At 48.8% G+C, this 25,432-nt stretch overlaps 1 protein-coding gene across 1 annotated transcript; it reads left to right on the top strand.

The window, feature by feature from the left end:
• The first annotated feature begins 324 nt into the window (after nt 1–324).
• LOC132386058 (transmembrane protein 160-like) lies at nt 325–18,090 on the top strand. Its single transcript, XM_059958347.1, has 4 exons — nt 325–716; nt 9,788–9,812; nt 11,727–11,819; nt 17,621–18,090. Exons 1-4 carry the CDS (start codon nt 513–515, stop codon nt 17,872–17,874), a joined length of 576 nt encoding a protein of 191 aa, XP_059814330.1. The 5' UTR covers nt 325–512; the 3' UTR covers nt 17,875–18,090.
• Nucleotides 18,091–25,432: the final 7,342 nt, after the last annotated feature.

Genomic DNA, 25,432 nt, shown 5'->3' with positions numbered 1-25,432 from the left:
CCACGACTCTCTGGCTAAAAAATCTTCTCCTCATCTCTGTTTTAAATGGGTACCCCCTGATTCTAAGACTGTAGCCTCTTGTCCTGGATTCACCCACAAGGGGAACAGCCTTTCCACATCTACTCTGTCTCAGGAACAACTTCTGATTCAGGAACACCAATTTTCCCTCTGCCATCAGATTTCTGAATGGGTTAAAAAAAAATGACACACACACGCACTCCCACCGTCAAAGGTGCTGCGCCCGAAAGTGGAGCCACGGAGCCGGAGCCGGAGCCTGAGCCTCAGTTCAGCCCTCCGAGCTCCGGGTGGCGCTATGTTCGGGGGTTGCCTTTCAGTCCTTCGATCTCAGAGGCGCTTGCACTCCGGGGTTGCAGTTCCGTACTCCGACCGCCGAGGGGCGCCGCTACTGTCCCTGCGCAGCGCCGCCCTGCGGCCGGAGGACTGACCGACGTCCGGGAGAAGACAGTGGCAATGCAGGCCGACTTCTGCCGCTCAGTCGCCGCACTTGTCTGATGGCGTCTTTCCGGGCTCTCGGCGTTTTACGCCGGCACCTTTACTCGCATTTCAGCGGCAGGAGCTTCGGCTTGTGCAGCAGGAGAGGAAACCAGAGCCGAGCCGGAACCAGGTCCGGGGTTGGGCCTGGTCCCCAAGCGGGAGCAGCGACCTCGGGTACGGGGCAACCGGGGGTGACCGCACTGGACAGGGCGGATGCTTGGGTGAGAAGAGCTGGGTGTCCTGCACTGAGCGCAATGCTAAGCCACCGTGCAATCAAAAATGCATGTTATTGCAGTGAAATGTTTAAAATATCGTGCAATGCAACGAAATGTTAAGGCTATAAGCGTGACATTCCTCTTGAGGATGCTCCTGTCTCTCGTCCGTCCATGGGGATCTCTCCTGCGTGTCAGGAGGAGGCCACTCAGGCCCTCGAGTCTATCCCACCCTTCAGTGAGATGTGACTTGTTCCATCTCGTTGGCGTTTGCACTTTTTACCAGAATCAGGTTTAATGTCACTGGCATATGTTGTGAAATTTGTTGTCTTTGCCACTGCAGTACAATGCAGTACATAATAAGAGGGAAAAAACTGTGAATTAGTCCGTGTATATATTTTAAATAATTGAACAAGTAGTATAGAAATATAAAAGTGGTGAGATAGTGTTCACGGGTTCAATATCTATTCAGAAATCGGATGGCAGAGGGGAAGAAGCTGTTCCTGAATCGTTGAGTGTGTGTCTTCCTCTTTCCCAATGGTAGAAATGAGAACAAGGCATGTCCTGGGTGATGGGGTGCTTAATGATGGATGCTGCCTTTCTGAACTTATAGTCTTTTAACATCTTTGGACTATTTTTACTGTGCCCATGGTCTGTTTTTTTTTATCAATTATGCTATTGCTTGCACAGTTGTAACTATATGTTGTAACTATGTGGTTTTGTGCAGGTCTTGTAGCTTTAGTTTTTGGTCTTGTTTTGTCTGGTGGATTTGGAGCTCCTTTCCGGGGAATGCGCTAAGATGGTAGCGTGATACTAATACGCAGCAGCCTCTCCGGACTCTGGATTGGGGATTGCCAAATGTTCTGTGGACTTTCTGGTGTAGTCTGTTTTGTCGTGTGCTCTTGTGATATCATTCTGGAGGAACGTTGTCTCATTTTTTAACTGCATTGCATTTGTGGTTTCTAAATTACAATAAACTGAATCTGAATGAGGCATCGCTCCTTGAAGATGTCCTGGATACTGCAGAGGCCAGTGATTATGATGGAGCTGACTAATTTTACAACTTTCTGCAGCTTTGATCCTGTGCTGTAGCCTATCCCCCCCCCCCCCACCTTATACCAGACAGTGATGCAGCCAGTTAGAATGCTCTCCATGGTACATCTGTAGAAAGTCACGAGTCCTTTTGCTGACATACCAAATGTCCTGAAACTCCTAATGAAATGTAGTCACTGTTGTGGCTTCTTGTTAACGAAGCTGCTTGTGTGGAGGTGCGGGAGATTGCAGAAACTGGTGTCAGGCGCAAAAACAGCAATGGGCCAGGCAGCATCTGTGGCGTGAGATGGACAGCCATCTCACCGTGGTGACTGTACACTGCCCTGCCGGAAGAACACCCCTTTCTGTCCTTCAGAACAATTCACGTAAGGATGAATCCTATGGATAATGCTTTGGTGATAATTTTATGCATTATAAGAGTGTTACAAAGCATGCACAGTAATGTACAGTCTTTAATACAGTGAGATCTCTCAACATAGAATTTCACATTGCAACTGATCCAGAACTTCATTATGTAGTCTTCACCATAATTGTTCTTGGCAAATCTTTCTACAGAAGTGGTGTGCCATTGCCTCCTCCTGGGTAGTGTCTTTACCCCCCCCCCCCCCCCCAGCCATTATCTAAAATCTTCAGAGATTGTCTGCCTGGTGTCAGTGGTCACATAACCAGGACTTGTGATCTGCACCGGCTGCTCGTACGACCATCCACCACCTGTACCCATGGCTTCATGTGACCCTGATCGGGGGCTAAGCAGCTGCTACACCTTGCCCAAGCGGAGGGAAGAAGCACCTTGCACCTCCTTTGGTGGAGACGCGTCTCTGTTGGCCACTCAAGAACTTGGGTAAAATCACAATTTAAAGAAAGCAGGACTTCCAGAGCTTTCTCACCTCCACCCCCTTCAGTCCAGAACTCAAAATGTCGACAGATCATTTCCCTCCACAGATGCTGTCAGACCCGCTCAATCTCTCTAGCAGTCTGTGTTTTCTTTTGTGTTTAAGGGTCAGCCTGAGCTCAGAGAATCTGCACGACTGCTGTACTGAAGGAAGATGTGACAGGTAGACTGTAAAACAGAGGAGCAGATCCAGATAATTTATTATCCCTCTCAACCCCATTCTCCTGCCTTCCCCCATAGCCTTTGAGCACCTCCTTCGGTCAGGGCCATCCCAGCTGTCTACCTGATAAGCAAGCCAGGGGGCAGCTGTTGTCGATGTAGCAGCTTACCCCCCTCCACACAGCTGATGAATCCACAGGAATGGCAGAGATCGATGCAGTTCGGCGCCAGCAGCGTCACAGGGGTTGGCAGTCTTGAACTTGACACTGCCTTAGAGACTTTGGCTCTGGAGTTTTCCCTCTGGGTTTACTCCCGAAGCCTTCCTCACAAGTGGGTATGGCTGCAAGGCAGTGGAGGTTTGAGATCAGAGTTTTCCTTCTGGCTGAGCAGCCAACCACGGATGACAAGCCCCAGGTATCTGGTTTCAAGGTGACAGTAACACGCCTTTACCCCTTCTGTCGGTAGCGATGGTTCCTCCAGGCTTAGTAGCTAAGGAGCTGGACTTTGACCTTTGGCACCCTTGCTAATCAAATACCTTTCTCCACAGCCGTCTGTGGCTTCACAGTAGAAAAAATCTTTGAGGTTTTGTTGTGAAGTATCCTGGGCCTTTACTTCTCTCTGACTCAGCAGGTGGTTATTGTTATGTGGGAACTTGCTATGTGTACTTTGACAGTGTTTCTCTTATGACAGGAGCAAAAGAATGCGGCAGGTAGAGTGTCAGATTCAGTCCTGACCTTGGGTTCTGTTCGTGCACCCACGTTCTCCCTGGGACTGCATGGGGGGTGTTTCCCCCAGGGAGCCCCAGTTTCCTCCCACGTAATGGCCGTGGTAAAATTCCCCTTAGTTTGGGTGGGTGATAAAGGAAATTGGTGAACATAAGGAGTTATGGGTGATGGGCCAGGTCAGATGGGCTGAACAGTCTCCCCTGCCATCCATTGGCGGAAAAACATCTTGGTATGCATTCAAAGTCTTGGAGTCAAAGTTTTAAAAATATTTGCTGTTGCTGTCATGAGGGTTGTGGGGGAAATTGTTCACGGTGGTGGGTGCTATGTAAACGCAGCTTGTTTCATCGGCGACCCTAGTGCTGTGGGAACAGGGAACTTCTTTTAATGAATTCGTGGCTGGAGTTGTGAGCCAGTGTCACGGTCTGATAGGCATCCAAACCGGCCAGCTTCTTGAGAATATCACCCCCGGTAAACTTGCATTTTTCTGCTGCTTCGGGATATTCCTAAACTCCTGCCGTTAGTTTAAAAGCGGTGTGTGACCGCGGCAGGAAACGGGAGCAGTGTGACAGCGGAGAAGTGAGTGTCTTCCCCTCTGCCATCCGATTCCTAAATGGGCATTGAAGCTTTGGACAATACCTCACTTTTTAAAAATATATAGTATTTGTGTTTTTGCATATTAAAATATGTATTTAATATATGTAATTGATTTACTTGATTACTTATTATGTTTTATTTTATCATTATTTTCTCTCTCTCTCTCTCTCTCTGCTCAATTACGTATTGCATTGATCTGCTGCTGCTAAGTTAACAAATTTCACGTCACATGCCGGTGATAATAAACCTGATTCTGATGGCCCTGTGTTCAGTCACTTTGATTGAAGAATAAAAATTGGTCAGGCCATCATGAAAAACTCTCCTGCTCTTCAGGACAGTGCCATGAGATCCTAGGGCTGATAGAGCTTTTGTTTATTGCCAGCGCACGGGCCTGAGATTGTATCGAAGCGTTGGGTCCAGGTGTGAGAGTGGGGAGCGACCCCAGGTTTGGCCGATTCAAGCGGCCAGATGGAAAATGTCAGGGTGTTGGGGTTGGAGGCAGCTCGCTGATCTGCAAGATTTACTCGTCTCTGCGCTGAACTGAGGCCGTGGCCCACAGCCGACGGGATCTTGGACCAGCTTTGAGGCTGCGGACTCACTTTCCTCAACTTCAGTCATTTGATTGCTTTTATCGTTTGCACCAGTTAATTTTTTTTTTCTGCACGTTGGGTGTTTGACCGACCAACGCACACAAAATGCCGGAGGAGCTCAGCAGGGCAGGCCAGGAAAAGAGTACAGTTGACGTTTCGGGCTGAAACCCTTCATCAGGGCCAAGGGTTGACTGTTTACTCTTTTCCATAGATGCTGCCTGGCCTGCTGAGATCCTCCAGCATTTTGTGTATATTGCTTAGATGCCAGTGTCTGCAGATTTTCTGCTGTGAGAGTTGACAGTCTTTTTTAATGAGTTCTATTTGGGTTCCTTTGTTTTGTGGCTGCCTGTAAGGGGATGATCTCAAGATTATATATAGTACACATACTTTGATAATAAATGTATTTTGAAAGCTGAAGGAACTCAGCAGATCAGGCAGTATCTATTGAGAAGAATAAACAATTTCAGGCTGAGATCTTTCGTCAGGACCAGAAAGGAAGGGGGAAGAAGCCAGAATAAGAAGGTGGGGTTGGTGAGGGGGGGAGGGGTGAAGAATGACAAGCAGCCGGGTGAGAGGTGAAACCAGATGAGAGGAGATCTGGTTAGGGGAGGTGGAATGGATTGAGAAGCTGGAAGGTGATAGTGGAAAAGGTAAAGGGCTGAAAAGAAAGAGTCTGATAAGGAGAGGAGAGTGGAGCATGGGAGAAAGGGAAGGAGGTTGAGGCACCTGAGGGAGATGTTGGGCAGGTGAGGAGAAGCGAAGGGGTGAGAGGGGAGCCAGAATGAGGAATGGAAAAAGAGAGAAGGGGGAGGGAGGAGACATTTCTGGATGTTTAATGTTTTGAAAGAAGGCACTCAAGTGTAAGTGTTGAAGTGGAGGCAAAAACCCAATATTGTGGAAGTGGAATAATCTACAGACATACATGTGAAAGGGACTGACAGAGGGCTGACCTAGATCTGATGGGCTGAATGGTTTCCTGTGCCATTCATTGGCTGGAATATATTCCAAATTCCAAATTTGATTCTGTGTGAAATTCTGAAAACAATTAGCCTGTTTTTGCTGTGACAGGATGCTGGTGTGAGGGGGGAGACAAAGTCTTGATGGTAGGGCTGCTATATGAAGTGGTGAATGCGGGCTCACTTTTGACATTTAAGAAAAACTTGGACAGGTACATGGATGAGAGGGGTTTGGAGGGATATGGGCCGGGTGCAGGTCAGTGGGACTAGGCAGGAAAAAGGTTCGGCACAGCCAAGAAGGGCCAAAAGGCCTATTCCTCTGCTGTAATGTTCTGTGTTTCTATATGGATGCAGTTTGTTACGAGGGTAGGCTTTGATTTGGGTATTGGAAGTGGGATGTGTACTTATTTATGAAAGGATGTAATTTAACGATAAATGCAGTTTTTTTGTTCTTTGTCAGTCGCGCAAACAATTTTAGGCAAGGTTAAAAAGATGGTGTGGTATTGGGTGGGCGTTGCCAACCATTTTTAGGCCATGGATCATTACCATTAAGTATAAAAGTAAACATTGCAAACACGATCTGGGCCGTGTTTGCTTTGTCAGTAAAGCTGTGCTGGCAGTAGATCGGGTGATGATATCTGTAAAAATATGAAAATCAAAAACTGCAGCTGCTTGTGATGTGAATGTTGAGTTAATATTATTTTGCGTCTTTATATGCTGGGTTGTAACTATGAATTATTTATTGAGATACAGTGCAGAACTCCCAGCGATCCCTCGATTTAACCCTAGTCTAATCACGTGACAATTTACAATGACCAATTAACCTACCAACCGGGACATCCGGAGGAAACGTGCAGTCACGGTGGGGACGTACAAACTCCATACAGGCAGCGGTGGGAATTGAACCCGGGTTGCTGGAACTGTAAAGTGTTGTGCTACCATTGTAAGGAGGCCTCAGCGCCCTCATTCATCTGTTAACTGGAAGGTCCAAAAGCTTTTTAAAATTTGACGAGCAGCACCTAGCGTGAGAGGTCGTTTGTTGATGACACAGTGTGAGGTTTAGAAAGAGCTTGGGTGCTTTTCGGCTTTTTCTCAGTGGGCGGCTATCAGCGCAAGGCCAATATAAAGAAAGGAGGTGTAAGCGGAGTGGCCACTGTTGGAGTGGGGCATTGTGAGAGTTGCTCCACAGGCTGAGGCAAGCACAGGTGGAGGTTCCAAATAAGTAAGAACATTTCTATTAAGCTTTATTTTGTTTTAGTATGTAGTATGCTGAGAATGGATCTAGAGGTAGTCATATGTTCCTTATGTTAGATGTGGGGAATTCAGGAGACCTCAGGTTTCCCTGATAACTACATCTGCACAAAGTGCTTTGAGCTTTAGCTCCTTAGAGGCTGTGTTTAGGAGCTGGAGCTGCTCCTCTCTGACCTTCAGCCCATACAGGAGAGTCAGGAAGTGGTAGATAAGAGCTATGGCCAGGTAGTTCACCCGTAGGTTGCAGGGGACCGGCACCTGGGTGACTGTCAGGAGAGGGAAAGGGAATAGACAGCCGGTGCAGAGTACCCCTGTGGCTGATCCCCTCGATAATAAGTGTAGCACTTTGGATGCTGTTGGGGGGGAGGGGGATGACTTTCCGGGGAAGCCACAGCAAACGGGTCTCTGGCTCTGTGACTCAGATGGCGGGGGGGGGGGGGGGGAGGAGGAGGAGAGGAGTGCAGTAGTGGTAGGGATTCCTTAGCTAAAGGAGTAGAAAGCCAATTCAGACACCCGGATGGTCAAGGGTGTCTCGGATTGGGTCCATGAGAGGGTGAACAGCTGGAAGTCATGGTACATATCGGTTCCAATGACGTGGGTAGGAAAAGGGAGAAGGTCTGGAGAAAGAATATAGGGAATTAGGCAGAAAGCTGAAAAGCAGGACCTTAGCTATTACTAAGAAGAAGGTGCTTGGGAAGTGGAAAAGTCTGGCAGTAGATAATTCATTTGGACTAGATGGACTACACCCCAGGGTTCTGAAAGCGTTAGCTGAAGAGATTGTTGGAGGTGTTAGTAATGACCTTTAAAGAATCACTAGATTCTGGAATGGTTCTGGAGGATTTGAAAATTACACATGTCACCCTGCTCTTTAAGAAGGGAGGAAGGCAGAAAAAAGGAAATGATAGGCCAGTTAGCCTGATGTCCGTGATTGGAAAGATGTTGGGATCAATCATTACCAATGTGGTTTTGAGGTAGTTGGAGCATTTTGATAAAATAGGCCAAAGTAATCATGGTTTACTGAAGGGAAATCTTGCCTGACAGATCTGTTGGCATTCTTGAGAAAATAACAAACGAGATAGACAAAGAGGAATTGGTTGAGGTTCTGTGCTTGGATTTTCAGAAAGCCTATGACAAGGTAAGAGCTTGTGGTATTACAGGAAAGATACCAGCATGGATAAAGCAATGGCTGATTGGCGGGAGGCGATGAGTGGGAATAAAGAGGATCTTTTCTGGTTGGCTGCCAGTGACTAGTGGTGTTCCGAAGGTGTCTGTGTTGGGACCACTTCTTTTTATTTGGACAGAGGAATTGGTGGTTTGTGGCAAAGTTTGCAGATGATATGAAGATGGGTGGAGGGACAGGTAGTGCTGAGGGTACCTGCAGGACTTGGTCAGCTTGGCGGAATGGGCAAATTAGTGTCCAGTGGAACATAGCATAGTGAAGTGTATGGCCGTGCACTTTGTTAGCAGGAATAAAGGCATGGGCTATCTTGTCAATGGGGAGAAAATACAATAATCAGAGGTGGAAAAGGACACGGGAGTCTTCGTGCAGGATTCCCTAAAGGTTGATTTGCAGGTTGAGTTTGTGGTAATGAAAACAAATGCAATGTTAGCATTAATTTCAAAAGGACCAGCGTATACAGGCAAGGGTTTATAAGGCTTTGGTCAGACTGCACTTGGAGTATTGTGAGCAGCTTTGGGCCTCTTATCCAGGAAAGGATGTGCTGGCACTGGAAAGGAGGTGCAAGAGAATGATCAGGAATGAAAGGGTTAATGTATGAGGAGCGTTTGACGTACTCACTGGAATTCAGAGGAATGGTGGGTGGGGTCTCACTGAAATCCATTGAATGTTGGAAGGTCTGGATTGAGTGGATATGGAGAGGATGTTTCCCGTAGTGGGTGACCCTAGGGCCAAAGGGCACAGACTCGGAATAGAGGAGTGTCCACTTTGAATGGAGGTGAGGAAAAACGTCTTTAGCCAGAGAGTGGCGGATCTGTGGAATTCAAGGCACTGGGTGTATTTTAGACAGAGATGGACAGGTTCTTGATTAATCAGGGTGTCAGGTGATGGGGAGAAGGCAGGAGAATGGGGTTATGAGAGATAATAAATCAGCCATGGTGGAACAGTGGAGTAGATTTGATGGGCCAAATTGTTTAATTCTGCTCCTTGGACTCATGGTATCACCTGATCAATCTTGGTCCTTAACAGATGAGAAACATTCCCTTTGTTTCCTTTGCCCTTTTATTTTAGAGACAGCACGCTAACTAGCTCTTGCAACCCAATTACACCCATGTGACCAATGAACCCACTAACCTGTACGACTTTGGACTGTGGGGGGAAACCGGAGCACCCGGAGGAAACCCACACGATCACAGGGAGAACGTACAAACTCATTACCGACAGCAGCGGGAATTGAACCCGGGTCGGGGGCACTTTAATGGCGTTTACACTAACCGCTACACGGTTGTGTCACACATCTTCCCCTTTAGATGTGGAAATCATAACTCTGTTCTCGCTTCTAATGAAGTAGATTAATTAGAAACGTGAACTGTACATCTCAGTCCACAGCTGCTGGCTGGTCTGCCGAGTGTTTCGAGCATTTTCTGTTTGCGTCTCATGGGCTTACACCATTTAATGGTTCCAAAGCTCGGAGAAGTTCAACAAAGATTCTGAGCTCCTGGAGAAGATAACTGCCCAGGTTTAAAAGCCACCGGTGCCTCGCCAGGGCAAAATATCGAACCTCCCATCAAGCGACCTGCTAAGGCACTGCAAAAAGAATGGCTTTTACAGTGTTGGTTTTACAATGGATGCTGTGTGGCAGCGTTTGTGTCATTTCTTTACCTGTTTTCCTCCTCTTCACAGATGCTGAGGAAGGCTCATGAAGCAGGTATGAACGTTTCTGAATGTATAAGTCATATAAAGCATTTCATGGGATATTTCTTGTGCTTCATTAATAATCTACTGTATAAACATGAGGCATTCTGCAGATGCTGGAAATCCAAAGCAACACAGACAGAACACTGGGGGATGTCAGTAGGTCAGGCAGCATCTATGGAAATGAATAAGCAGTGGATGTTTTGGGCCTTCATCAGGACTGGGAAGGAAGGGGGAAGACGCCAGAATAAAAAGGAGAAGGGGAAAGAGACTAGCTGGAAGGTGAGAGGTGAAGCCAGGTGGGTGGGAAAGGTCAAGGGCTGGAGAAGAAAGGATCGGATAGGAGAGGAGAGCGGATCAGAGGAGAAAGGGAAGGAGGAGGGGACCCAGCAGGTGGTGTTAGGTGGAGTAGTAAAAGAGTGGGAAATAAAGCAAGGGGGGAAATTGGTTTACGGAAGGAGAAATTGATATTAGTGCCATTAGGTTGTAGAGTACCCAGACAGAATATGAGATGTGGCACCTTAATATTAGTTAAAGTCCATTCATTTTCAGCTGGCTTTTGTCAGGTTGCCAAAGTTACCAAGGTATATGTTCCAATGTCCCTGATCTGGAAATGTCCCAGGAGGGATGATTTGATGGAGGAATATTTCTGCAGTTAGACCCAGGATCGTTTTCCAGGGAGTAGAGAAGGTTGCAAAGGTGTTGCTTCAGACTTGAAGATATAGGAGCAGAATTAGGCCATTCAGCCCCTCGGCCTTGGCTGATTGTTATTGGTGGAGGTAGATTGGATCGTGTTGCGTTAGAGAGGGTGAACAGATGAAGGCTGTTGCCTTTGGATATTTTGGGCAAATGACGTGGGTTGGGGGGGCACTTACGAAGGAACCTTTTTACACAGAGTGTAGCAACGATTGGGACTTGGAGAATTCAGTGTTCATGCTTATTGGGGCGTAACCTCCCCAGGGGGTAAAACGAGTTGCTGTTCCTCAAGAATGTCTTCAGCCTTACCCACAGCACAGGATCAGTCAGGGCAGTTGAATGAGAATGGTCTGTAGATTAATGTTCCATTAATTGCTTGTGACATCCTTACAGATGCCAGACGAGGAGGGTTCAGGCTCTTATTTTGAAATATAACCCTGCCAGCTTTCATTTTGATAGTGCTGCCCCCTTTAACTCTGCTGACTTTAATCCTGAAGTTCTGCTGGACACTGATACAAGAGGGCATAATTTTAAGGTGCTTAAAGGAAAGTGTTAAAGTAGAGTCAAAGAAACCAGCTCCCCCTTGTGTCAGAGGTAGTTCTTTTTACACTGAGAGTGAAACGCATTGCCAGGAGCGGTATAGACGCAGGTGCATTAGGTACATTTAAGAGACTTAGATGGATGAAAGAAAAATGGAGAGCTGGGTGGGAGGCAAGGTTTAGGTTGATGTTAGAGGAGATTAGAGGGTCGAAACAGCATTGTGGGTTGAAGGGCCTGCGCTCTGTGATCCAGGCGGGGAGGGAAGGGGGGAATTGCGACCGAGCTGATAGCAACAAAGGGGTACAGTGGGCCGAAGCTGATAGGAGCGGTGTGCGGAGTGTGGAATGGAGGAGGGAGAGGTATGGGGTGGGGGGGGGGGGCAGATGCGAACAATGCTGGGAGGGGGGTATGTGAGTGATGGGCAGATGGAGTGGGTGAAGGATATTAAAGGAAGGGTGATGGTGGGGGCGGGGGGTGACTGGAGAGAGAGGAGGAAAGAGTAGCATTTTATCAGTGTTCATGACATCGGGTTGTAGACCCCTCAGGCCGAGTAAGAGGTGGCCTTTACACCACAAGACATAGGAGCCAGTAGACCATTTGGCCCGTTGAGTAGTCTCACTCTCCCGGTTGTGATGCCAAAGCTGAGGAATTCACTGGGTTCACGGTGTGACGTTGCCCGTGTCTCCCGCAGGCTTCCTGTCCTGGTTTCGGAATGGACTGCTGGCCACTGGAGTTGGAGTGATGGCCTACATGCAGAGTGACGTGGCGAGGGAGGCCGCTTATGGTGAGTCAAAGAAACCAGCTCCCCCTTGTGTTTGTACGTGGTCCTGCAGCCGTGCAATCTCCGGGCTTGTCTGGCCGTCAATTTCCTCATCTGACAACAGAGCCTCTTTACTCCTCCTCCCGCTCTCTGCAGATAAGGATTAAATCTTTGCGCTCTGTGTTGCGCATCTGATGTGCTTTACATTATAATGGCCCACAGGTTCTGTCCCCGAGGACTGTTTCTAAACCTGAACAGTTCACAAGTTGGAAATGCAGCCACCAGCCGAGTTCCCTCCTGCAGCTACACAGCAGTCCGCAAACCCATTCCGCTGGTCTCCCAAATGCCCCTCACACGTACAGGTAGGATTTAAACTGAGCGCTCGTAAGCTCGGGAGGACCTGTCCAGGGATGGTGCTGTGTTGGGTTAGGTCGGGATGGAGGTTTAAGGGGCATCTTAAAGAAAGTGAAGATTATTGAAGAGGGCCTGGTAGTGGAAGTGGAAGATGGGCCCAGCCCTGCTTGTGGGTTGTTGTGCTCTGTGCTGATGAGTTATAGGTAGCTGGTGATGGTGGGCAAGATACGTTTTCTTCCTTCTTCAAAGCTCCATCAAGAGCCTTTCCAGAGGACAAGGCCTGTACTGAACCATTAGTACGAGAGTCTATGACCTGAGGGCACAGCCTCAGAATACAGGGACGCCCCTTTAAAACTGAGATAAGGAATTCCTTCACCCAGATGATGGAGAATCTGTGGAATTTGTTGCCACAGAGGGCCATAGAGGCCATCACTGGGTGTATTGAAGGCAGTGATTGATAGGTTCTTGGTGGGCAAAGGGTCGTAGGAGAATGAGTTTGAATGAAGAATAGCCATAATAACGTTAGAGGAGACTTGATGGGCTGAATGGCCTTGCAGGAGCCACCTGGTCCGGGGCAGCTGACCTCTCTTCCTGACTGGGTGCCGTGTGTGTGGACTGGGAGGGTAATAAGGGCCTGTGAGACGATGTGAATTATGTTCCGTGTTTGAGGCTGTGAGTGACATAGGTGACTTGCACAAAGTGTTCCTCCTGGGAAAACTACAAAGATCCTGCGGTAGAATCAAATAATTCAAAACCGTATTATTGAGCATAGAGTTGTACAGCACAGAAACAGGCCTTTCACCCATTTAATCCATGCCAAACCATTTAAGCTGCCTACTCCCATTGATCTACACTAAGACTCTCCATACCCTAGCTTCCATGTACTTCTCCTAAGCATCGAAATCAAGCTCACATTACAGCTTGTGCTGGCTGCTCATTCCCCACTCTCACCACACTCTGAGTGAAGAGGTTTCCCCTCAGTTCCCCTTAAACTTTTCTCCTTTCACTCTTATTCCATAACCTCTAGCTGTAGTCCCAAAGCCTGCTTGAATTTACTCTATCTATACCCTCATAATTTTGTATACCTCTGTCTTCTGCATTACAGGGAAATCAAAGGAACTTGTTATTTTGTCGTGTGTAGGAGGAGCTTTGAGCTGTATCTGAAGTGTGCAGTCCCTGCCCTGGGAGTGTCTGATAGCACAGAGTAGAGGAAGATACTGTCTCTGGCCTGCATGTGGTTTAGAGACTAGTGTAGAGGGTCCTTTATGGCAAGTCAAGCTTGTTTTCTATGTGATTGCCAAGCCATTCATGTCCTGGGAGTGTGTGATGGGACAGTGTAGAGGGAGCTTCACTCTGTATTTAACATGTGCAGTCCCTGTCCTGGGAGTGTGTGATGGGACAGTGTAGAGGGAGCTTCACTCTGTATCTAACCCGTGCTGTCCCTGTCCTGGGAGTGTGTGATGGGACAGTGCAGAGGGAGCTTCACTCTGTATCTAACCCGTGCTGTCCCTGTCCTGGGAGAGTGTGATGGGACAGTGTAGAGGGAGCTTCACTCTGTATCTAACCCATGCTGTCCTTGTCCTGGGAGTGTGTGATGGGACAGTGTAGAGGGAGCTTCACTCTGTATCTAACACGTGCTGTCCCTGTCCTGGGAGTGTGTGATGGGACAGTGTAGAGGGAGCTTCACTCTGTATCTAACCCGTGCTGTCCCTGTCCTGGGAGTGGATGGGACAGTGTAGAGGGAGCTTCACTCTGTATCTAACCCGTGCTGTCCCTGTCCTGGGAGTGTGTGATGGGACAGTGTAGAGGGAGCTTCACTCTGTATCTAACTCGTGCTGTCCCTGTCCTGGGAGTGTGTGATGGGACAGTGTAGAGGGAGCTTCACTCTGTGTCTAACCTGTGCTGTCCCTGTCCTGGGAGTGTGTTGTGGAACAGTGTAGAGGGAGCTTCACTCTGTATCTAACCCGTGCTGTCCCTGTCCTGGGAGTGTGTGATTGAACAGAGTAGAGGGAGATTCACTCTGTATCTAACCCGTGCTGTCCCTGTCCTGGGAGTGTGTGATGGGACAGTGTAGAGGGAGCTTCACTCTGTATCTAACCCGTGCTGTCCCTGTCCTGGGAGTGGATGGGACAGTGTAGAGGGAGCTTCACTCTGTATCTAACCCGTGCTGTCCCTGTCCTGGGAGTGTGTGATGGGACAGTGTAGAGGGAGCTTCACTCTGTATCTAACTCGTGCTGTCCCTGTCCTGGGAGTGTGTGATGGGACAGTGTAGAGGGAGCTTCACTCTGTGTCTAACCCGTGCTGTCCCTGTCCTGGGAGTGTGTTGTGGAACAGTGTAGAGGGAGCTTCACTCTGTATCTAACCCGTGCTGTCCCTGTCCTGGGAGTGTGTGATTGAACAGTGTAGAGGGAGATTCACTCTGTATCTAACCCGTGCTGTCCCTGTCCTGGGAATGTGTGATTGAACAGTGTAGAGGGAGATTCACTCTGTATCTAACTCGTGCTGTCCCTGTCCTGGGAATGTGTGATGGGACAGTGTAGAGGGAGCTTCACTCTGTATCTAACCCGTGCTGTCCCTGTCCTGGGAGTGTGTGATGGGACAGTGTAGAGGGAGCTTCACTCTGTATCTAACCCGTGCTGTCCCTGTCCTGGGAGTCTGTGATGGGACAGTGTAGAGGGAGCTTCACTCTGTATCTAACTCGTGCTGTCCCTGTCCTGGGAGTGTGTGCTGGGACAGTGTAGAGGGAGCTTCACTCTGTGTCTAACCTGTGCTGTCCCTGTCCTGGGAGTGTGTTGTGGAACAGTGTAGAGGGAGCTTCACTCTGTATCTAACCCGTGCTGTCCCTGTCCTGGGAGTGTGTGATTGAACAGTGTAGAGGGAGATTCACTCTGTATCTAACCCGTGCTGTCCCTGTCCTGGGAGTGTGTGATTGAACAGAGTAGAGGGAGATTCACTCTGTATCTAACCCGTGCTGTCCCTGTCCTGGGAGTGTGTGATGGGACAGTGTAGAGGGAGCTTCACTCTGTATCTAACCCGTGCTGTCCCTGTCCTGGGAGTGGATGGGACAGTGTAGAGGGAGCTTCACTCTGTATCTAACCCGTGCTGTCCCTGTCCTGGGAGTGTGTGATGGGACAGTGTAGAGGGAGCTTCACTCTGTATCTAACTCGTGCTGTCCCTGTCCTGGGAGTGTGTGATGGGACAGTGTAGAGGGAGCTTCACTCTGTGTCTAACCCGTGCTGTCCCTGTCCTGGGAGTGTGTTGTGGAACAGTGTAGAGGGAGCTTCACTCTGTATCTAACCCGTGCTGTCCCTGTCCTGGGAGTGTGTGATTGAACAGTGTAGAGGGAGATTCACTCTGTATCTAACCCGTGCTGTCCCTGTCCTGGGAATGTGTGATTGAACAGTGTAGAGGGAGATTCACTCTGTATCTAACTCGTGCTGTCCCTGTCCTGGGAATGTGTGATGGGACAGTGTAGAGGGAGCTTCACTCTGTATCTAACCCGTGCTGTCCCTGTCCTGGGAGTGTGTGATGGGACAGTGTAGAGGGAGCTTCACTCTGTATCTAACCCGTGCTGTCCCTGTCCTGGGAGTCTGTGATGGGACAGTGTAGAGGGAGCTTCACTCTGTATCTAACTCGTGCTGTCCCTGTCCTGGGAGTGTGTGATGGGACAGTGTAGAGGGAGCTTCACTCTGTGTCTAACCTGTGCTGTCCCTGTCCTGGGAGTGTGTTGTGGAACAGTGTAGAGGGAGCTTCACTCTGTATCTAACCCGTGCTGTCCCTGTCCTGGGAGTGTGTGATTGAACAGTGTAGAGGGAGATTCACTCTGTATCTAACCCGTGCTGTCCCTGTCCTGGGAGTGTGTGATTGAACAGTGTAGAGGGAGATTCACTCTGTATCTAACTCGTGCTGTCCCTGTCCTGGGAATGTGTGATGGGACAGTGTAGAGGGAGCTTCACTCTGTATCTAACCCGTGCTGTCCCTGTCCTGGGAGTGTGTGATGGGACAGTGTAGAGGGAGCTTCACTCTGTATCTAACCCGTGCTGTCCCTGTCCTGGGAGTGTGTGATGGGACAGTGTAGAGGGAGCTTCACTCTGTATCTAACCCGTGCTGTCCCTGTCCTGGGAGTGTGTGATGGGACAGTGTAGAGGGAGCTTCACTCTGTGTCTAACCTGTGTGATCTCTCCTCTAGCCAGATCGGATGGGCCACTGCTAGATGCTTTGCGGTTATCGGGAACTTGCTTTGTAAATTTGGCTTTTGCATTGTGTATGTAAGCATTGATCTGGCAGTTCACTTGAGGGAAGGTCCTGAGATTGTCAAGGTTGCTGTACACAAGGTAGTGGATTCGGTCCAGCACATCACAGGTAAAGCCCTCCCAACCACTGAGCATGAAGTGCGGTCATAGGAAGGCAGATCCATCATTAAAGGTCCCCACCACCCAGACATTACTCTCTTCAGCTGCCATTAGGTAGATGACACAGGAGCCTCAGGACTTGTCCAACAGGTTCAAGAACAGTTACTAACCCTCAGCCATCAGGCTCTTGAGCAAAAGGGAATAACTGCACAGTTGGAAGGATGGTGCCTGGATTGGGGAGCATGCCTTACGAAAATAGGTTGAGTGAACTCGGCCTTTTCTCCTTGGAGCGACGGAGGATGAGAAGTGACCTGATAGAGGTGTACAGGATGATGAGAGGCATTGATCGTGTGTATAGTTGGAGGCTTTTTCACAGGGGTGAAATGGCTAGCACGAGAGGGCATAGCTTTAAGGTGCTTGGAAATAGGTACCGAGGGGATGTCAGGGGTAAGCTTTTCACACAGAGAGTGGTGGGTGCGTGGAATGCACTCCCAGCAGCAGTGGTGGAAGTGGATACAATAGGGTCTTTTAAGAGCCTCTTAGATAGGTACATGGAACAGGAAAATAGAAGACTATGCGGTAGGGAAAGTCTACGCATTTTCTAGAGTAGGTTACATGGCCAGCACAACATTGTGGGCCGAAGGGCCTGTAGTGTGCTGTAGATTTCTATGACCTATGTGCACTCACTTGCCCCTCCACTGAGATGTTCCCACAACCAATGATCTCACTTTAAGGACTCTTTATCTCAAATTCTCGTTACTTATCACTATTTATTTACATTTGCACAGTTTGTTGTCTTCTGCACTCTGGTTGATCTTTCATTGATCCTGTTACAGTTACTATTCTATGGATTTGTTGAGTATGCCCGCAGGAAGATGAATGACAGGGTTGTATGTAGTGACGTCTGTGAACTTTGATGATAAAACCTTGAGATGTGCACAGTAACTTTCTGAGAGGGTCTCACACTGAACTGTTACTTGGTGCTTTAATAAATTTGCTGGGGGTTGTGGAGCTCCTGGATGCCTGTGCTCGGATGATTGTGGTGGGTACTGCTTTGTTGTAGCCGCACGTTGCGTGTGAGCCTGTTTAATGTTATCTGCCTGTCCTCTGCCCCTCCAGGATTCTTCATCCTCGGCGGAGTGTGCATCTCCTACGGGACCGGGTCCTACATCACCAACCTCTTCCTGCTGAGGCGGATCATGATGCTGACCATGCCCACGGCCGTGCTGAGCGGGTTGGTGGTGGGCACCGTGGCGCTCTTCTGGGTCTGCGCCCTCTCCCTTTACATCGGCCGGCTGGAGGTGGAGTTCGTTTACGACGAGGAGTGCGAGGACTGCCAGCCGAAAGAGGACAGTGGCAAATCGGACAAGTAGCGGGTGTGGCGCGGGGAGTCGAGTGGAGCGGAGTGGACATTGGAAGCGTGAACTTGGACCTGTCGAAACCTGTATATAACGCACGGTGCCGCGGCTGACGGCGCGCCGAAAGTGCCTCATTATCCATAAAGAGGTGAAAGAGGCTATAGATCTGTCTATTTAATTGGGGGATGTGGGAGGAGTTAGGTGGTTAAAAAGGAAAATTATTGATTTTAAGAGCCTGTGGCTGCTGTTCATTTTCTGTTCCCTGCCTGCAAGTAGTTTAGGTGTTGGAAGCGGTCGGCAGCTTTACACACCGACGTGTGCCTGTAAGCAAGTCACTCGTCTGCGTTGCGCTATCCTCTCTTGCCTTTTGCAGCTAGAAGAGGCCCCTGCAGCCCTGGGTTAATAAACTCCCAGACAGGGGCTCTTTCTCCCAATCACCGCACCACCCCCAGGTGCAATGTGTGCATTGTGAGAAATTTGCATCTGGCTGCAGTTCGGCTCCTCTCATTGCCGAACAGCTTGCCCTAGTTCCTAGACGCAAGGGGTTCTGCGGATGCTGGAAATCTAGAGCAATACATGCGATGCCCTGGAGGAGCTCAGCAGGTCAGGCAGCATCTACGGATGGGAATAAACAGTTGACGTTTCTGGACAAGATCTTTCATCAGGACTGGGTCCAAAACGTCGACTGATTATTCCCATCCATAGATGCTGCCTGACCTGCTGAGCTCCTCCAGGGCATCATGCATATTGTCCTTGTTCCTACCTGCATTTGGAAGCAATAATCGAAAGGGCACTCTCGGGAAAGGAGAGGATAGGAATCTTTCAAAGCTGCCTTTGTCCTCTCCTCCTGGGCTCTAGCTGTGAATAGGGTGCTGTGAGAAATGAGAAGAAGCCCCTCCCCAATGCCGTAAGATCCCTCGCTGCTCATTCCCAACACTGAGCTCTCAACCCCAAGCACTTTGGGTGGCTTGCATTTTTCTGTCTAAAAAACAATTGAATGAAATAAAAAGTGACATTCAAACTTCAAAAGTGTGCCTGATTTCCATGTGAGAACGGCAGGGGTGAATGTGATCGATTAGCATTTATTGATAGTTTACCCCAGTTGTCAGTAAGCCCACCTGTTCGGATGCTGCTGTGATGGAGGTGGGAGGAGTGATTTAATAGGAACCGGGGGGGGGGGGGGGGGGTAACTTTTACCACCCAGAATGTGGTCAGTTCCTGGCGCTGCATCTTAAGAAGCCTGTATGTTCTCCCCTTGATCGTGTGGATTTCCTCCTGGCGCTCTGGTTATTTGGTCGTTGTAAATTGTCCCATGTTTAGGCTGATATTAAATCGGGGGATTACTGGGCAGTGCGCTCGATGGGCAGAAGGACCCACTTTACACTGTACCTCAATAAATAATAAATATGCACTCAGTGGCCACTTCAATAGAAACAGAAGAGGAACCCGGTGTGGTTATCTGCTACCATGGCCCATCCACCTCAAGGTTTGACGTGTTATGCATTCACAGAAGCTCTTCTGCACACCACTGCTGTAACATGTGGTTACTTGAGTTACTGTCAGCTTGAACCAGTTTGGCCTTTCTCCTCTGAGCTCTCATTAACAAGGCATTTTCACTCACAGAACTGACGCACACTGTGTTTTTTCCTGAACCATTCTCTAAACTCTAGAGCAGGGTTTCCACACCTCTTCTATGTTGTGGACCCCTTCCATTAACCGAGGGGTCTGTGGACCCCAGTTTGGGAACCCCCTGCTCTAGATACTGTTGTGCAAGAAAATCCCAGGAGATCAGCAATTTCTGAGATACTTAAGCAACTGCATCTGACATCAACAATCATTCCACTATCAAGGTCAGTTAGATCACATTTCTTCCCCATTCTGATGTTTGGTCTGAACAACTGAACCTCTCAACCATGCCTGCGTGTTTTTAATGCATTGAGATGCTGCCATGTGATTGACTGATTAGATATTTGCGCTAACGACAAGGTGTACACGTGCCACTGACTGCGTAGAGTGAGCTGCGGTCGAGACAGGGCCAACACCGGCGCAGCAGGGAGAGAGACGGCCTTACCGTGCCAGAGCCCTGTGCTCGATGCCGCCTGTGTGCAGTTTGCATGTTCTCCCTGTGACTGTACGGTTTTCCCAGGGCGCTCCCGTTTTCTCCCACGTAGACCCGCAGAATGGACGCTCCAAATTGTCCCGAGTGTGCAACTTAATTTGGAGGAGATTAATAGGAAAGCGGGAAGCAGAGAATAAGTTCAGTTTGGGATTTAGTTGGAGTGTGGGGGATGAGGGTGACCTTACAGAGGTGTACAAAATGATGAGGGGAATAGACATGGTGAATGCACAAGTCTTTCTCCCTGGGTTACGGAATCAACGACTTGAGATTTATTCAGTCCTGATGAAGGGTCTCGGCCCGAAACGTCGACTGTACTTCTTCCTATTGATGCTGCCTGGCCTGCTGCGTTCCACCAGCATTTTGTGTGTGTTGTTTGAGATTTATTAATTGGTTATTGGATACTGTATGAATGGCCCTTCGAGCTGTGCTACCCAGCACCTCCCAGATTTAATCTGAACCTAATCATTGGACAATTTACAATGGCCAATTAACCTCCCACTGTTACGTCTTTGGACTGTGGGAGGAAACCAGAGCACCCGGAGGAAACCCACGTGATCACTGGGAGAACTTGCAAACTCCTTACAGGCAGCGGCAGGAATTGAACCTGGGTCGCTGGTACTGTGAAGCGTTGCGTTCACCACTATGCTATCGTGCCACCCCCAATTGATTAGTGTTAAGTTGGGAGAGTTTTTAAATGGGAACACCCATCGCTAACCGAGCCCCCATCACATGACAACCAAGTGAACGTGGAATAGAATTTGGAGCAGGTGCTGGCCGGTAGTGCAGTGGCATCGGGACTGGACTTCAGGGCGAGCAGTCCTGAGTTCGAGTCTGTCTGGCTGCTTGCGCTCCTTCCATCTGTGTTGGGTCAATCGTCGAGCTAGCAACTCAGCCTTGTAAAAAAACAGACAAATGCTGCAGAAACAGCAAAAATGCGCCACAAGGCATGAAGCAACAACGGGAGTACCAAACAGGTTCTTTGGGTAAACTGATCTGTGCCAAGATGCCAGTCTAAGCCAGTTCCACAGCTCTCCCTGGGGTCCATGGACCCTCTCAGTTAATGGTAGGGGTCCATGGTATAAAAGAGTCTGGGAACCCCTGTCCAAACCTCTCCTCTCCATGTACCTGTTTATGTGTCCTTTTTAAAAAAACGTTTTGTGCCTTTATTTTTAATATTTGCATCCCCTAGCCCCTTTTCTCTCTCCACCCCCTCTGTTCCTGTAGCCCCTTGAACTCTCTCTGTCCACTTTCTATTCCTTCAGTGTTGAGGCTGCCTTCAGATGCTAACGGTTTAAATTCTGATGTGGAAAAAAACTGCTGGAGGAACTCAGTGGGTCAGGCAACATCTGCAGAGGGAAGTGGACGGCCAACGTTTCATCTATTCCCAATTGGTACCCACAGACCCTTCGGTGGTCCATGGAATAAAAATAGTTGGATACCTCTGACTTAGACTGATAGATGTTCTGTCCTTGAAGCTCTTTGACTATTGGGGTTGCACAGTAACGTAGTGATTAGCACAATGCTTTACAGTACCTGGATTCATTTTCAGTCTACGATCTCCCCGTGACCATGTGGGTTTCCTCCGGGTGCTCTGGTTTCCTCACGCATTCCAAAGGCGTACCGGTTAATTGGTCATTGTCCCGTGATTAGGCTAGGATTAAGACGGGGGGGGGGGGGGGTGATTGGTGGTAGCATGGCTGGGAGGGTTGACTGCACACTAAATGTGGATAATGGTCCTGAAATTGTTTCTCTGCCAAGATGTGGGGCTTCTCCAATCTCCCCTACAATGTCAGATTGTGCTTCGAGGCAGCTCTCTGCATTGGAGACACTGTCATAAAATTGTCACTGAAGTATAATTTGTTAGACTGAGCCTTGTGATGGGGCTGGGCCATTAAGGTTGGTGTACAGCAGAATAGCAGGACACTGAGCACCAAAACAAGCCCTTTGGCCCAACTTGGCAAAGCCAACCAAGATGCCCATCTAACGATCCTGCTTCCCCATGCCCCATGTTACTGTGCAGAGAGATCTTGGGATCCAAGTTCACAGCTCCTTGAAGATTGATAAAGTTGTTATGGAATGCTTGATTTTATTAATTGAGGCATTGAGTTCAAAAGTCAGGAGGTTGTGTGGCAACTTTATAAACTCTGGTTAGGACACATCTGGAGTATGGTTCTAGTTGCCTCACTATAGGAAGGATTCTGGGAGGGAGCAGAAGAGGTTTACCAGGACACTTGGGGTTTAGAGGGCATGTGCTATCACGAGAGGCTGGGTAAACTTGGGCTATTTTCTCTGGAGCATCAGAGGCTGAGGGGAGATCTGATAAGAGGTTTCTAAGATTATGAGAGGCTTAGATAGAGTGGAGTAGGAGTATCTGTTACCCAGGATTGAAATGTCTCATACCCGAGGACATGTATTGAAGGTGAGAGAGGCTGGTAGGTTGAAAGGGGATGAGAGGGGTAAGTTTTTTTTACTCGGAGTGGTGGATGTCTGGAACATGCTGTCTGGTATGGTGGTGGAGGCAAATACATTACAGGCTTTTAAGGGACGTGGATGTGAGGACGATGGAGGGATATGGACAAGGTGTAGGTGGAGGGGGGATTAGTGTTTGGCTGTTTTTAATTTGCTTTTTAGCTGGTTCAGCACAACATTGCGGGCCGAATGGCCTGTTCCTGTGTTCTGTGATACACTGAAACAGGAGTGTAGGCTTTTTTGTCTTGCCGGTGAGTGTAGAAGGGACTCGGGATGATAGGTGTATAGTTAGACTGCAGTCACTGAGTGCACCGTGGCAGTGGGCTGCAAGCATTTCCTCATTGCCAATACCTGGGCAGAACTTCAAGTTTTACATACTTTTGCCTTTTTTAAACTATTTGCATACCGTATAACCCTTCTCTTCCCCCCCCCCCCCCCCACACACACACACACAAGTGTATTTTCTCTGCCCCCTGAATTCTCTCTGCCTTCCTGTTTGTGTGCCGGCCAGTTTCCAATAATTCGGTGTTGGTGACCGTGCCCGGTGTGGGGAAAACCTGCCTGCCGGAGGAGGCCTGTGAACTCGCTGTGCCTGCGAGAAGCACCTCCTACCATCCTGAGAAGGCGCCAGACCCCGGGCTCCTCCACGCCCGCCGCTGACACAACCTCGTCGCTTTCACGCCGTGAACAGAGGGCGGACAAAGACACAGGAGCCACACAACGAACAGGACACCAAAAGACGGCTCGCAGACAAGGGAGAGTGTTGTTGTTAGTTTGTATTTTTTTGTTTTTTCAACCTTGATCAGATCAAGCTTTTTTTTTGTCCTTTTTTTAATCTTCTCAGTTTAAAGCCAATTTGTCCTCACAGGTCGGATTGGCAACATCAAATGTTTAACATTTATACAGCTTACACAGAGGTGAGACGCAATGGAATGCATTTGGAAACCGCACCTTCGACAAGTGCTTTTAGCAACAGCTTACGTCTTACAAACAAAATACAGTGAAAAGCAACAATGAGCCAGCCGGTGTGGATTAAACAGACAGTTCGGTCCCTCGTTCCATTGTCTGGATCCCTCTTCCTTCCTTGTATCCGCAGTGGGGCAAGGATTTGTGCTGTGGGCCGGACACAGCCCTTCCTCAATAAGCAATTGAAAAGTATGTCTGGAATACATACAATATATACACTGGACTCCACCACCCGCCTCGTTATCTTATTACCCTGTGGCAGGGTAACTTCCCCTTTTTAACCATTTCTTCTCAGATTTCATGGACGAGATTTAAGAAACACATCTGCTGCTTGCTTGCGGGCTGAAATGTGAGTGAGTGGACGTTCCTGGTTGCAGTGGGCTGGGCTGCCCCCTATACGGCTCAACCCTCCCCCTCCCCCCCACCCACACCGACAGGGACCACTCAGGTGGTTTGCGGAGGAGCATGCTCTCGCCCTGGCGGCGAACGGAGAGAAATCGACTGGGGGCGGGGGGAAGCTGAGAGACCCGTCCACGCAGCCACAACCTCGTAACTGGGCCCTCGACAAATGGGCCAAAGGGACTGTTGTGGTGCTCTGTGTTTCATTAAGTAGCCCGATCTGAAGCCAAGGATCAAGGGAGTATCACATTTATTGGGAGAAGGAGTGAGTGTTATTTTGCTCTCATTTTTCAGCCCCTGAACACCAAGGCAGGGAGGTCTAGGTAACTATATTAATATTTATAATTCCCACACTGATTTGTCGAACTTTTGTGTGTACGGTGACAGGCTTTGGAGAACGATGCATCCTTCTGTATTCCCAGTGGGTGGATAAGGCCCCACAGATCCATTCAAAGTCGCCCACTTCTCCCCTGTTGTCTGAAGCACTGCTTACCTCGGGCGGCATTATCATTCGTGCCTCGCAGGGTTTTGGGCCAGGAGTTTCCTTGGTGGTTAAACTTCGGGGCTCGAAGGGCACCAAAAATGCGGTGCTGCAGGCGGTAGGGCCGAGACCGGGTTTGATCAGTGCTGTCTGCGTGGAGTTTGCATGCTCTCCTGTGACCGTGCGCGTTTCCTCCCACATCCCAAAGGCAGGTTAAGGTTAAATGCCCACTGTTCAATATCTCTGCAGTATGTCAGTTATAATAAACATTCAGATTCTCACCCATTTCTCGGTGTTTTAGTCATTCAAGTTCATGACTTGTGTTCAGTCCACGGTGCACCCGACACCAGACGTTCTGAAATGGCTAATACGAGAGGGCATAAGTTTAAGTCGATTGGATATGGTGGTGGGGGGGGGGGGGTGATGTCAGAGGCAGATTTTTTTTAAACAGCCAGACGGTCTGGAGCACACTGCCAGAGGCAGATACATTAGGGAGATTTAGGAGGCTCTTAGGTGGACACGTGGATGAAAGTAACATGGAGAGCTATGTGGGAGGGAAGGGTTAAATTGATCTCACAACATCGAGGACTGAAGGACCTGTTCTGTGTTTGATGAAGCAGCTGGAGTCGCCTCATTCCCGAGTTGCATTTTGGAAGGAATTCTCATAAACCCGGAAGTCCTCTCTGCCTCTCCCCAGTACACATCCCTCTCCCCTCCGTCCCTAGACAAATTCCTGCAGGGAATTAAGAGGGATTGCTCTGCTAAGAGCCAGCAATCTAATCAGTCTCTTTCACAGTCGTCAACTAGTTGTAAGTTTCTTTTCAAAATACTAAAGCAGAACTCCAGGAGCTTGGGATGTGCAGAGATTAACAGGAAAGGGGATGTTTCTGTTTGATCCTAGGAGAGTCTAGGACCAGGTAGCACAGCTTCAGAATAGAGGATGGTGGATCTCTTGAGGCCAAGTCATTGGGTTTATTTAAAGCAGAGGTTGATAGACGCTTGATTAGTCGGGCTGTCAAAGGCTATGAGAAGGCAGGAGAATGGGGTTAGGGGGAAAATAAATCAGCCATGATAGAATCGTGAGCAGACTCGATGGGCCAAATTCCCTAGTTCTGATCCTAAGTCTTATGAATCCCTCC

This window comes from Hypanus sabinus, unplaced genomic scaffold, assembly GCF_030144855.1.
Source record: "Hypanus sabinus isolate sHypSab1 unplaced genomic scaffold, sHypSab1.hap1 H_10, whole genome shotgun sequence".
Taxonomy (NCBI): Eukaryota; Metazoa; Chordata; class Chondrichthyes; order Myliobatiformes; family Dasyatidae; genus Hypanus; species Hypanus sabinus.
This window is presented reverse-complemented; position numbering and strand designations above follow the sequence as displayed.